Consider the following 12,500-nt stretch of genomic DNA (forward strand, 5'->3'; position numbering starts at 1 on the left):
CGCATTATCGCATACTACCACGTTAATGGCAACGAGATAGTTTCGGACGCCATTTGGGTGGACGTCAAGGACACGTGCATGGGCTCGGTGAGACAAGCAACCTCAGAGAAACACGGGAAAGCTGAATTTCTGGTCCAAATGATGAAAAAAAAGATTAAAAAAAACTTCCCCCTGTCCCCTCACTCTCATTGTAGTTGAAGTTGGAATCAACCGGACTTAATTCTGTCTTTGAGCCGAAGGGGAGGTTAAATCTCCAGGTCACTGGAGACCCCGGGGCCAAGGTGGCATTGGTAGCAGTGGACAAAGCTGTCTTCGTCCTCAACAACAAGGGCCGCCTCACCCAGAAGAAGGCAACTTCTTCATGCTTTTTGCTGTTTTTTTAATCATCGATCATTCAATGTGCATGTGTTCATCACCTGTATTCTCACTGTTTCTAAAGTTCACATAACACACTCTGTGTGTGTGTGTGTGTGTGTGTGTGTGTGTGCGTGTGATCAGGTGTGGGACACAGTGGAGGAGCATGACACAGGCTGCACACCGGGCGGAGGGAACAGCAGCATGGGAGTGTTTATTGACGCCGGATTATTGTTTGAGAGCAACACGGCATCGGGGACTCCCTACAGACTGAGTGCATATTAGTTTCTGTTTCCCAATTATCGTGTAATCTAAGCAAAATTATATTTTTTCGCTAATTGTGTTTTGGCGACATATGCATAATATGCATATGGATATAATATATGCATGTTAATGCATTAGTTAACCTGGTAGTCATCATGTCATAGAGTCTAAATCTTGAGGCTGTTTATTTTTCTGGGGTTTTCAGACTTAAAATGTCACCAGCAGGCCAGGAGTAAACGAGCCACCACCATAATGGAAGTCATACATAGCCTTGGTAAGAGTGAAAGTGCAAACACCAATCAAGCCAGCACACAATTCAAAATCTGCAATATTTACAGTTTAGTTTTTTCATGCAAATATGGTATGTTATAAGTAAAGTGTAGTTGACTTCCATGACTTTGCATGTCTTTTAAATAGTGTGTAAGTTTCATCTGAAAAACTGAATATCTACTAAGATGACAGAAAGTCCCGACTTATCGCCAATCGCCAGCTTTGCTTCAAATTGTGGAGCGTCTCATCCGCATCTCTTTTCAGCGAGTAGATACGAAGCCACAGAGCGCAAATGTTGCATGGATGGGATGAAGGAACACCAGACATCCTACACGTGTGAACGGCGCAGCCAGTACATCTCAGACGGTCCCGCTTGTGTCACGGCTTTCATGATCTGCTGCGAGGCGCTGGAAGGCAAACGAGCTGAATACAGAGCCGACAAACTACTGCTCGCTCGTAGTAAGCATCCGGGATGGGCTGAGGTTGTAATTCACTTATATTGACCCATGTTGGAACAGCATCTGAATGAACGCACTAAAAGGCGGGTGGACTGGCCATGCAGCAAGGTTTAGTGACGGGGGCGGGGGAACCACATTTGGACGTTGCGTTTGAGAGGACTGAACGAAGAAGAGCTACAGTAGACGAGGACATAACGGAACCAAAGAAAATAGGGATGGAATTGAGAGATTTGAGGGCAGGCAGGAGTAAGGGCTGGGCATTGTGAGATGACATCTAATGCAGTTCTTCTGACACTCTAGGTGATGGGAATGATATAAACTACATGTCAAGCGATGAAATAACTTCGCGTTCAAAGTTTCCAGAGAGCTGGTATTGGCATGTCTACACGCTCCCTGACTGCTCCCCTCAAAAGCCCAACTGGTGGGGGCAATTTTCACAACGCACAATCACTGACACCCAGTCACATTTTGCATTTCCTCCACGGCTTGAATAGCAGCCACTTCTGGCGACCGTTTACGACCCTCCTTCTGTCCCGTTTCAGTGGCGAAACATCATTGCCGAAAAACGTTGTACTGCAAGATTCAATAACCACCTGGCAATTCATTGGCATCAGCTTGTCAAGAACTCATGGTGAGGTCCTTTATCGTATGTCTATGCCTGAATGACTTGTCTGTCTTGAAGCTGATGTACTACTGTATGTAAGCACTATTGGCACTAGTGCCGTATGCTATCACCATTGTCATTTGCTGCTGTGGCTCCATTTAGCTAACGCTGTGCTTTGCATCTCTGTTGCTTCACTGTTTCTTGCCTCCTCCTCTGAAAGGCATTTGTGTGGCCGAGCCACTTGATGTGGTTGTCAAGAAGGACTTTTTCATCAAACTTGTAATGCCATATTCAGCTGTGCGTGGAGAACAGCTGGAAATTAGGGCGATCCTTTACAACTACAGAACCCATCCGGTCACAGTAAGTCCAGCTCATTCAGCCTACTTTGTTTTATTTCCACAATATGGCTTTGACTAAACGCGACCGTTTCTCGGGCTCGCTGCCATCTGGCACAAGCCACTCTTATGTTCACATTTCAGACCCATGACCAAATAAAACAGTCTTTAAAAGTCAAGTTTCCGGATATATTTTGGATATTTCAGAATGTGTTTCACGCACTCCTTTTATGACCTTTCTGCCCTCTTTAAGGCGCGTGTGGATTTTCTGGACCACGAGAACGTGTGCAGCTCAGCCACAAAGCGTGGAAAGTACCAGCTGGAGGTTGACGTTGGGGCGCTTTCCTCAAGCGCCGTGCCATTTGTCATGATACCCATGAAAATTGGACATGTGGTCATTGAGGTCAAAGCTGTGGTTAAAGGCTCTTCTTCGCTTTATGATGGAATTCGCAAGCAGCTTCGAGTTGTGGTAAGGAACACAGATCCCGATTGAAAGAAAGGTTTATTGAGTTTTTGATTGAAAACGGAATAAATGTAATTTGTGTCATTTTGGCAGTATCGTCATGTCACATGAACTGATAAAATGAATTTGTTTTTTACGTGTGTGTGTGTGTGTGTGTGTGTATGTGTGTGTGTGTGTGTATATACACAGTATATTTGTATACTGTATATATAAATAATGAATATACATACATACAGTATATATATCTCCCTGTGAACTCCCAATTGATCTCCCAAATTGCGTGATCAGCCAGCGTGTGCTTTACAGACCTGAGGGGAGATTATTTACATTCTCTTTCTGTTCAAAGCAGTTTTCAGTGCAACCATTTTGAGGGTCATTTTTTTCCATTGGTGTTCATCAAGAAAGATGATTTGTTTGGTTTGAACGGTTAATAGAAACACCCATTGACACACTAACAATACAATAACAATAAGTGAATATATACGATTCCTGATGTAGATATATTCTCCCTTTTTTTGCCAGGCTGAAGGAGTTCTGCAGAAATCCCAGGTGAATCTAAAACTGGAGCCTTCCACACACAGTGAGTTTTAGTTCGAATTCATCTGGAAAAAGAGGGAGTCATTTACAGCCAAATATGAAAAGTAATAATTTTCTGATCCTATAACTATCACCCTTCCAGACGGTAAACAGGTGTCAATTTTAAACAGCGGCATAGCTAGGAAAGACATCATTCCAGACACTCCTACCGACACACTGGTATCAGCGACAGGTGCGCTTACATTAGGGTCCTTTCAAAATACATTTGGGAAAATAATGTTTTATACAATACATCATTTTTCTGCTCATAAGTTTCAAATAACTGTTGCTCATCCCACTTGTCCCTGATTGTCCTGTGTTTGTGTGTGTCTATTTGTGGATGCGTGTGTGTAGGAGGACCACAGATGAGTGAGTTTGTGGAGAACGCCGTCAGTGGAAAGGCTATGGAAAGTCTGATCTATGAGCCAACAGGCTGTGGCGAGCAGAACATGATCCATATGACTTTGCCTGTTATTGCCACCACATACTTGGACCAAACCAACCAGTGGGAGACTGTCGGTTTCAACAAGCGTGACGAAGCCATCATCCACATTACGACAGGTACATGCAAAAACATGACTTTGTTAAAAATATATATATTATTATTATTATTATTATTATTATCATTATTATTGCAGAATTGGAATCAGTGCATGGAACAGCAATCCAAGATAATCCAGACAATTAATTTCCCTAAACCCGACAGTTATTAAATGTGAGTGTAATGCAGAGAGGGTTGTAGATTGTACAAAGTTTGTTTGTCTGTGTCTGCTAGGCTACAAAAGACAGCTTAACTACGTCAAGCCCGATGGGTCTTTTGCTGTGTGGAAAAGCCATCCAAGCAGCTCCTGGTGAACACAGACACAGACACAAAATGAATCTGGTGTGCAAAGAAAGGAAACTGTGCCTGTTGTGCGCCCTACTCCCTCTCATCACCGCTCCTCTCCCACTGCAGGCTGACAGCATATGTGGCAAAGGTGTACGCCATGGCCAGCCACCTGGTGACGGTGGACGATGATGTACTCTGCGCCGCTGTTAAGTGGTTGATTCTAAAGACGCAGCAGCCCGATGGCATTTTCAAAGAAGTTGGAAAAGTTATCCATGGAGAGATGATTGTGCGTGTGATGCATATACTGTATTATATTATATTAAAGTGGAAACAAAACCTAATGACAAAATAATACTAAAAATGTTTTTGCACTGATGATTAGAAAGACATGGGACGTCTATTAAAGGTTCCTTGTCTTTCTAATTATTGAGTAAAAGATCAATCAAAATGATTATTGCGTGTGTGTGTGTGTGTGTGTGTGTGTGTGTGTGTGTGTGTGTGTGTGTGTGCTCTCATCCAGGGGGATGTGCGTGGCTTGGATTCTGATGTCTCTATGACAGCGTTCGTCCTCATTGCCATGCAGGAGTCACAATACAGATGTTCTCGCCATATCAATGTGAGGAAACACACGCACACTCACACATACGTGTCATTTTTTCTGTAACCTTTATTTGTCCCTTTAATGCCCTGTCCCTCCCTCCCATCTCTAACCCCCTTTTCACTAATAGTGACAATAATTATTGAAGCTTTTATGCTGTAAGGGCAAAGGAAGACAAATGATTTTACTTTAGTGAAAAAAGGTGCAGGGAGGGGAACAAGTTAAAAGTATTGGCCTGCAAAGTTGTATTGGTATTTAGAGTGGGTACAGCCAGAGGCTTTAAGGATGCCATGAAACACATTACGTAACTATAGAGGCAGGCATTACATGTTGAACAAGGTGAGAATTATTGCTGTCAACATGTAGTTACACTATTACTACTTGTGATCGAATCTACCTTCGGGGAGTAATAGATAGTGCAGTGAGATGGAACCATTCTTACGTATTTGCTAGCAAATCAAACTTTAACATAATTTGGCCTGACAGTCAGTTTTCTCTGTGTGTTCAGAGCATGCCAGAAAGCATGGATAAAGCTGTGGGGTACCTGGAGGCGAGTCTGCTGGGTCTTACCAACCCATACGCCGTTGCTATGGCGTCCTATGCACTGGCCAACGCAGACAAGCTCAACAAGCAGATCCTTTTCAAGGCTGCATCCCCAGGTTCCTTCACGCATCTTTAACACATGCAGTACATCATAGAGAAATACTGGTGTAGTTTGGGAATAAATAATGCACATATGTAATGATGGTTATTGATTAGTCCGTCTCCGTGCCCCCTGTGTGTTTGTGTGCGTCCGTCAGCGGGTGACCACTGGCGGGTGGCCCGTGGTCATGTCTACACACTGGAGGCCACAGCTTACGCGCTTTTAGCCCTGGTCAAGGTCAAGGTGGGTACCTCCGAAATTTTTTTATAAGATAAGAATTCAAGAGTTCAATTCAGGTTGCTCTGTAAGAAAGATTATGAGATTTTATTTAGTGGTAAAGACATTTATCAGCATCCATGACTGCAAGAATAGAACCTTTTCTTTGTCTAATATATTCCCCATCTTTTTGACTCTGATGTGTACAATCTTTGTCCAGTCTATGATTGAGCATGCTGAACCTTTTTGCTTTTTTATTTTTATTTTTTTTATTTTATTGTAGGCATTTAGGGAGGCTTCTACTATTGTAAAATGGTTTAACACTCAGCAGAAGAGTGGCGGAGGATACGGATCCACTCAGGTAAAATTAATTTACCAATGACCTCCTCTCTTGATCTCGCCCTGTGGCGTAACCTACCCTACTATTCTGTTTGGAAAACAAATTGTCTCCTTTTATTTTTTTCGTAGCCACAACTGCCTCTTTCTTTTAATATTCCCTGTCCAGGCAACAATCATGGTGTACCAGGCTGTTGGAGAGTATTGGGTAAATGCGAAGGAGGAGCAATATGACATGATAGTAGATATCGAGGTGCCGGGCAGGGCGCTAAATGAACGCTACAGCTTCAACAACGGAAACGCCTTTAAGACCAGATCTGCCAAGGTAAGACCTTCCTTTTCTCCTACACTTGCTTACACACAAAGTCCTGCTGAGGGGGCCGATCTAATACATTTTCCCTGTGTGACTGTTCATGGGAACACCAAAAACAGCACAAAGGTGTTAACCAGGATGTGACGGTGACCGCTACAGGAACAGGAGATGCAACAATAAAGGTGTGTGTTTCACATTTGTTCTTCATGGGGCACTATATACTATCAGGTCCAGTGTTTAGGAAATAGTATTGTATTCTAATATAGGTTCATATTAAATTACATTATATTCTGTCATGCATCAGATACTTTTGTCCAGGGAGTGCAGTCGGCAGATCAGTGGTTGTATGCGGTCATAATGTTTGGATTTTCAACAATTATTTTTCTGTTTCAAGAGAAAAGAGGACAGTGCATTAGTCCAGTTAACCCTGCACATAATTAAGATGCACCGTCTTTCCATGTACTCAACAGATGGTGTCGCTATATTACACATATCCAGAATCAAAGAAGGGCGACTGTAAGAAGTTTAACCTCTCCGTGGAGCTCCTCCCAGGTGAGGCGCTGACCTGCCGACGTCTTGGCTGCATGCAGGCTCTCCCAGCCTCCCGGATTGACAATTTTCATTTTACTCACGACCAATCATTCAGAATTTTCCGTTCATCCACTTCTCTTGTCTTTCAGACCCAGAGGAAAATACATACAAGCTTAGAATTGAATTCATGTAGGTACCACGAAACACAAAGCATTTAGAATTCTGCTTACTCAACACACAGGCTGCATCTGCTTCGATAGGTCTGTTTCTTTTTCTTTCTTTTCTACCACTTGTCTCCTCTTTGTCTTCCATCTCACATTTTCTCTTTCAAGAAATGCCAATGACTAAAATGTGATGAATGAAATGCTTATGCCTAATGAAATATGAAAATTGGTACAATTATGAACGTTTGTAGATTATTGGCCATTTTGCCCTTTGGCCACATCAGTTAAGAGTGTCTATCTTATTTTGAAGCTCTTTGCTGTCTGACAATCATCTCACCTTCAGTACCTAATATTTCAAATGAAATGATTCAAGGTATTTGGATATGGACAAAGATGCAGCCATGTCAATCTTGGATATCGGCTTGCTAACTGGCTTCACGGCTAATACAAAAGATTTGGATCAAGTACGGACCTTCACACACTTCCCCCACACTCACAAAATATCATCACAATTTACGTTTAAAAGTCATCACAATAAACATTTTGAAATCATCAACTCATTGCCTTTGTGTGTGTCTGTGTGCAGTTGCGCGAAGGGGTCGACCGCACCATATCAAGGTATGAAATGGACAAAGCTCTGTCGGAGAAAGGCTCCCTCATCCTCTACCTGGACAAGGTGCGTATCTTCCTTCCTTTCCCTTTCCAATGTGGTATGTCCCAGAAGACATCGTTCATTTTATTCAAGTACTAAAGTTTGCTGGACAATAGTACAAAAATTAAGTAGGTGCAGTGCTTGAAGTGCAAAAACATAAGTTCCAGTACTGCCCTTAGTCACAATTTGGTGGTGGTGGTGGTGGTGGGGTGGGAGGGGTTTTAGATCTGCTTGATAATAAAGAAATGTATAGAAGTCCCTGTAAGGGTCCTTTTACGTATGTGTAGAACAGCTATTGCTGTGTTCCATTGAAGTTCTTCTTTTGGGGGCCCTATGCAAAATGTTGTTTGGGGGCCCCTATTTTGTGAAACCATGGTTGGGCGATTCCAAACCCTCCCCCTAAGGTGGTCCGGGGGCATGAATTTAACATTTAAATGCATCAATCTGGTGCACTTTAAGAGGAAAAGAGGCTTGATCCGTAAAAAAACAAAAAACACTCATCTTTTTTTTCTCTCAAATTCAAATCAAATGTCTCAAATTGACCCTTGCAATTTGAAAAAAAAATTGAGAAAAAATTTGGGGGGGAAAAGGCTAAAATGGCAGCTTGGGGGCCCCCTGGTGGTTTCAGGGGCCCTGTGCAACCACATAATCTACAAATAGCAACAAACACCCTGCTCTCGCATCAAGATATCTGAATGAAATTGGGCTCATTCAAACCGCAAGATTCTCACCTTTACAGCCTTGCCTGACATATGTCAGCTCGATAGGTATGTTAGCTTCAGCGTCCTAAACACACCTTTTTCTGCATGCAGTGAAAATATGTTATTTTCCCCTTTTTTCTCTTTTTCCTATTTGTGCACACTGTGGTACCTAAACAGTCGCGGAATGGCAGAAATGTCACGTGGCAACAAAGCTGAGACTGTTTTGAGTCCAAAGAGCTAAATTGCATTCATGTGTGTTGAAACATGGCCGCATAGTAACCATTTCAATGTGATGACACCCCCAGGATTATCACAACCCTCTAGACCCAGAATGTAGACACCTAGAAAGCTCAGAAAATGTATGGGATTTTCTGGTACATTGAAGATAAGTGGGTTTTTCGGAACATTTTCAGAAAATAGTGCCTGTCGTCCAATCGTCACAATCACACAAATCTCCAATTTCCCAAAGTTATTGACACGGGTCGTGAGGTCCTCAGGTGGTCTTTTGGGGGGATTTTTGACCCCTTTCCCCCCCCAAAATGGCTGGAAATTGCTGATCCCCACCCACCCAAACTCAGACGCCTCCACCTCCGAGCCCAAGAAAGGGGCTCGGAGCTTAAGGGGTTGAGAGTTTTTCCATGGATCTAGCCTCTTTTCCTCTCAAAGTGCACCAGATTAATGCATGTAAATGCATGACCCACCGAGACCACCCGAAAAGGTTTGGAATCCTCCCACTATAGTTTCACACAAAAGGGGCCCCCAAAAAGCTAGAAATGGCCCTGGTCGGAACTCTGAAAAATCCAACCTCCAACATGGAAAAGTATAGAGGAACGACAATTCATGTTGGAATTTCAGAGCGATCGCTGCCACCCAGGTTTACCAAGATAACAGACCTGACGTCATGGCAACATGCTGCTGCGTACCGCTGACGGTGAACCACTTTCCGATTGTATAGACTTTAAAACGCGTCTACCGCCGTGTTGAGCCACTCTGTAGTTTTTATCTTACGTTAACACGGGAACTGCCCACTCAAATGACAGATTTCCGAGTTTGCATGGAACGCAGCATCACTTCCCGCTGCCTCTCGACCTGATGCGAGCTTCAAATCCACCTGAAGCGGTGCAGCCGCTAGGGGCCAGTCCTATCGGCGCGCCAGCAATGGGGCGCCCGCGGACTGCGTTCCGCTGTACGTCCCCTTGCCCCATTCTTCCAAATAACACCGCCCTTGAGTTCTAGCCCACTTCAAGCACTGAGTACCATGGAATGCCTCCTACCTACATACTGTACCTTTTGAACTGAGATCTCTCTGTTGTCTTTCTTTAGGTATCACACACACAACCAGAGGAAATTGCCTTCAGGGTCACCAAGACGATGAATGTGGGACACCTACACCCAGCAGCTGTGTACATGTATGAGTACTACGATCGTAAGTCCAGTAAAGCCCTGAAAACACATGTCGGTGCCCATCTTTTGTCTCGTGTAGCACAGAAAATCATACCTGTCCATTTGTGAGATTTAAAATGTGATCATTATTCAACTGGCGTGCAGTGCTTGCTTTGCTCGTGATTATGCACAAAAGAGTCGAGGGGTTATTTGTCCTATTTTCTCTTTTCTCTCCTTGCAGGAAAAAAGTGTGTGAAGTTCTACCACCCACAGAGGAAAGAAGGACAAATGCTTAGTATCTGCAAAAAAGGCGAATGTACATGTGCTGATGGTAATCAATATGAAGTGCTGCGTTTGAGTTGATAGTGAATCTCGGGTTGGGACGGTGAGGGAAGAGCCGCTGATGCCGCGGTGATTGAGCCGCCACAGGAAGTGCTGGAGGCATCAAGGCGTCATTTAAATGACATCATTTTCCCTCAAGGACTTAGTTTTTTCGTTTTAGTCAGACACTGTCGTCCGCTACGGGTAAATACAAGTAAACTCAACCATTCACAACAGGACTCCAGGCACTGCTCCGCGCACCACACTGAGGCTGAAGTGAATTACCAAATGAATGTAAATGCTCTGATTGATTTATCTGACTTAGGGACGAAATGTTCAACCTCTAGAGATTCGGCAAGAGTTCCCCTGACACACTCACAAACACACACAGACACACACACACACACACACACACACACACACACACACACACACACACACACTTATTCGATTTGACTAATCAGCTGAATATTTTTGTGTCCACTTTATATTTCTAGAAAACTGCAGCTTGCAGAAAAAGGAGAAAATTGACGATGACCTGCGTATCAATAAGGCCTGTGATACAGACGCAAACAACAGAATCGATTTTGGTGTGTATGTGTTTGTTTCAGTGAGTGTGTGTGTGTGTGTGTGTGTGTGTGTGTGTGTGTGTGTGTGTGTGTGTGTGTGTGTGTGTGTGTGTGTGTGTGTATGCGTGCGTGCGTGCATGTGTGTTCAATTCAAGTGTGTGCGTGCGTGTGTGTGTGTGTGTGTGTGTGTGTGTGTGTGTGTGTGTGTGTGTGTGTGCGCGTGCGTGCGTACGAATGTGCGTGTGTGCGTGCGCGTGCGTATGTGTGTGTGTGTGTGTCAGAGAGGAGGACAGAGAAATGGTGACTTATCAAGCCAGCTAACCGTGTGCATCCTATTTGTCCTCAGTGTATAAAGTCAGACTGGAAAATATTAAAACTGTTTCGCCAACTGACAGCTATAGCATGCGGATAGAGAAGGTCATCAAGGAAGGTGAGGCATGTTTTTACTTTTTAGCTGTAATTTGTTTAACCAACAGTGCATGCACCCCCCCCCCCCCCCCCCATTATTTCCTCTAAAGCACTTTGTATTTAACAATGTATAAATAACAACGGGTGCTCTCACCCGTTTCAGACCTGACATCATGAACCCAGAGCATTTTAAGACAGATTGTAGTTCCACCTGGACGTCAGTCCCCACTCAAAATGCAGATAAACACTCTGTTGTCTAGACTCTAAGCCTACAAGCCCATTTAACTGTTTGATTTATTTACTTTTGGCTGTAGCTGTTTTCCTCCAATTCTTGGAAAATGTCCTTGTAAATAGCTTGATTGCAATATGTATCATCTATATGTCTATATATACTCAATGTATATACAGGTATATATATAGTATATAGTAATTCCAGACTGTGCTTATTTCTCCCATCTCGTGTAGCTAATTGAAAGGGGGGGGCGGGGGGACATTGAATTTGGGAGCGGTAGCCTATTTGTACGACTCAGTGGAGTCATTGTTTCAGGATAATACCTTTTGACCTTTAGCGTTGCATGAATTGCGTGGATACATTTTCTCCTACGTCTCTGTTTTTATTTTTATACAGGAAGTTTCGACAGAGGGCTGACTGGGAAATTACGTACTTTCGTGAGTTATTCCCACTGTAGAGAGGCTTTGGATATGCAGCTGCACAAGTCCTATCTCATTATGGGCACTGCCACAGATCTGTATCAAGACACTACCAGTCAAGAGTGAGTTCACTGTTTTTGTTTGTACTTATATTTGTACAATCTATTCTACTTTTTACTTTCTACTTTCTAATTATTTCATACTTTTTACTACTTTGTGTGTTCTACTCATTTGCCTGGAATAACCTGTTGCACATGATTAATGGTCACTTTTATGTGATCAAAGATTCCACATTCAAATTTCACATGTGGAGGCTGATGTTTTAACAGTTACTCTGCAATATTTTTCTTTTTCGCACAACCATTCAATTAGCGTGGATTGTACATTTTCATCAATGCATACTCCAAACTCACACGGTGACATCACAACACTTCTGTACACATTTATTTCTGGCAATATCAATAGAGAGTTTGTGTTCCACTCTGTCCCCCTCAGGTATGAGTATGTGCTCGGGGAAAGGACATGGATCGAGTACTGGCCCACGGCCGAAGAGTGTCAATCTGCTAATAATGAACTTGTGGTGGTCTGTCATGGCATGGAGGGCCTGGTGCAGACGTACGAGCTTGTGGGATGTCCGCAGTAGTACGCTAAAGGGCACATGTTGTGTGAACTTATGTTGTTTTTTTCTAAATATCAAAGAGTACGCTGCTGGAAAACAAATCTTTCATTAAAGTGTGTCTGTCTTCATTCCAAGAGCTGGGTCTTATTCACATAATAGATGTAGGACATTTCTATATGAGCAAATAAAATACTGCTTATTCAACTTATTGGCAAACTAAATAAAGGTGTTTTGTACATTTT

At 43.1% G+C, this 12,500-nt stretch overlaps 1 protein-coding gene across 1 annotated transcript in view; it reads left to right on the forward strand.

The window, feature by feature from the left end:
• Positions 1 to 12,282, forward strand: part of LOC307229418 (complement C3-like) — a gene marked incomplete at both ends in the record, with an annotated part of 26,003 nt that extends 13,721 nt beyond the window's left edge. Inside the window, 26 exons of the mRNA XM_079999418.1 lie at positions 1 to 87; positions 195 to 350; positions 499 to 628; positions 1,153 to 1,302; positions 1,647 to 1,767; positions 1,889 to 1,977; positions 2,171 to 2,310; positions 2,539 to 2,754; positions 3,271 to 3,328; positions 3,679 to 3,885; positions 4,100 to 4,175; positions 4,280 to 4,439; positions 4,674 to 4,769; positions 5,260 to 5,410; positions 5,552 to 5,637; positions 5,894 to 5,971; positions 6,116 to 6,271; positions 6,379 to 6,441; positions 6,730 to 6,811; positions 6,940 to 6,979; positions 7,328 to 7,418; positions 7,541 to 7,630; positions 9,631 to 9,733; positions 10,927 to 11,010; positions 11,617 to 11,761; positions 12,135 to 12,282. The exon at positions 1 to 87 is cut by the window's left edge and continues 105 nt beyond it. Coding sequence (XP_079855544.1) covers positions 1 to 87; positions 195 to 350; positions 499 to 628; positions 1,153 to 1,302; positions 1,647 to 1,767; positions 1,889 to 1,977; positions 2,171 to 2,310; positions 2,539 to 2,754; positions 3,271 to 3,328; positions 3,679 to 3,885; positions 4,100 to 4,175; positions 4,280 to 4,439; positions 4,674 to 4,769; positions 5,260 to 5,410; positions 5,552 to 5,637; positions 5,894 to 5,971; positions 6,116 to 6,271; positions 6,379 to 6,441; positions 6,730 to 6,811; positions 6,940 to 6,979; positions 7,328 to 7,418; positions 7,541 to 7,630; positions 9,631 to 9,733; positions 10,927 to 11,010; positions 11,617 to 11,761; positions 12,135 to 12,282 — 3,003 coding nt within the window. The remainder of the gene's footprint in view (positions 88 to 194; positions 351 to 498; positions 629 to 1,152; positions 1,303 to 1,646; positions 1,768 to 1,888; positions 1,978 to 2,170; positions 2,311 to 2,538; positions 2,755 to 3,270; positions 3,329 to 3,678; positions 3,886 to 4,099; positions 4,176 to 4,279; positions 4,440 to 4,673; positions 4,770 to 5,259; positions 5,411 to 5,551; positions 5,638 to 5,893; positions 5,972 to 6,115; positions 6,272 to 6,378; positions 6,442 to 6,729; positions 6,812 to 6,939; positions 6,980 to 7,327; positions 7,419 to 7,540; positions 7,631 to 9,630; positions 9,734 to 10,926; positions 11,011 to 11,616; positions 11,762 to 12,134) is intronic.
• Positions 12,283 to 12,500: the final 218 nt, after the last annotated feature.

Source organism: Zeus faber (assembly GCF_960531495.2).
Source record: "Zeus faber genome assembly, chromosome: 4".
Lineage (NCBI taxonomy): Eukaryota > Metazoa > Chordata > Actinopteri > Zeiformes > Zeidae > Zeus > Zeus faber.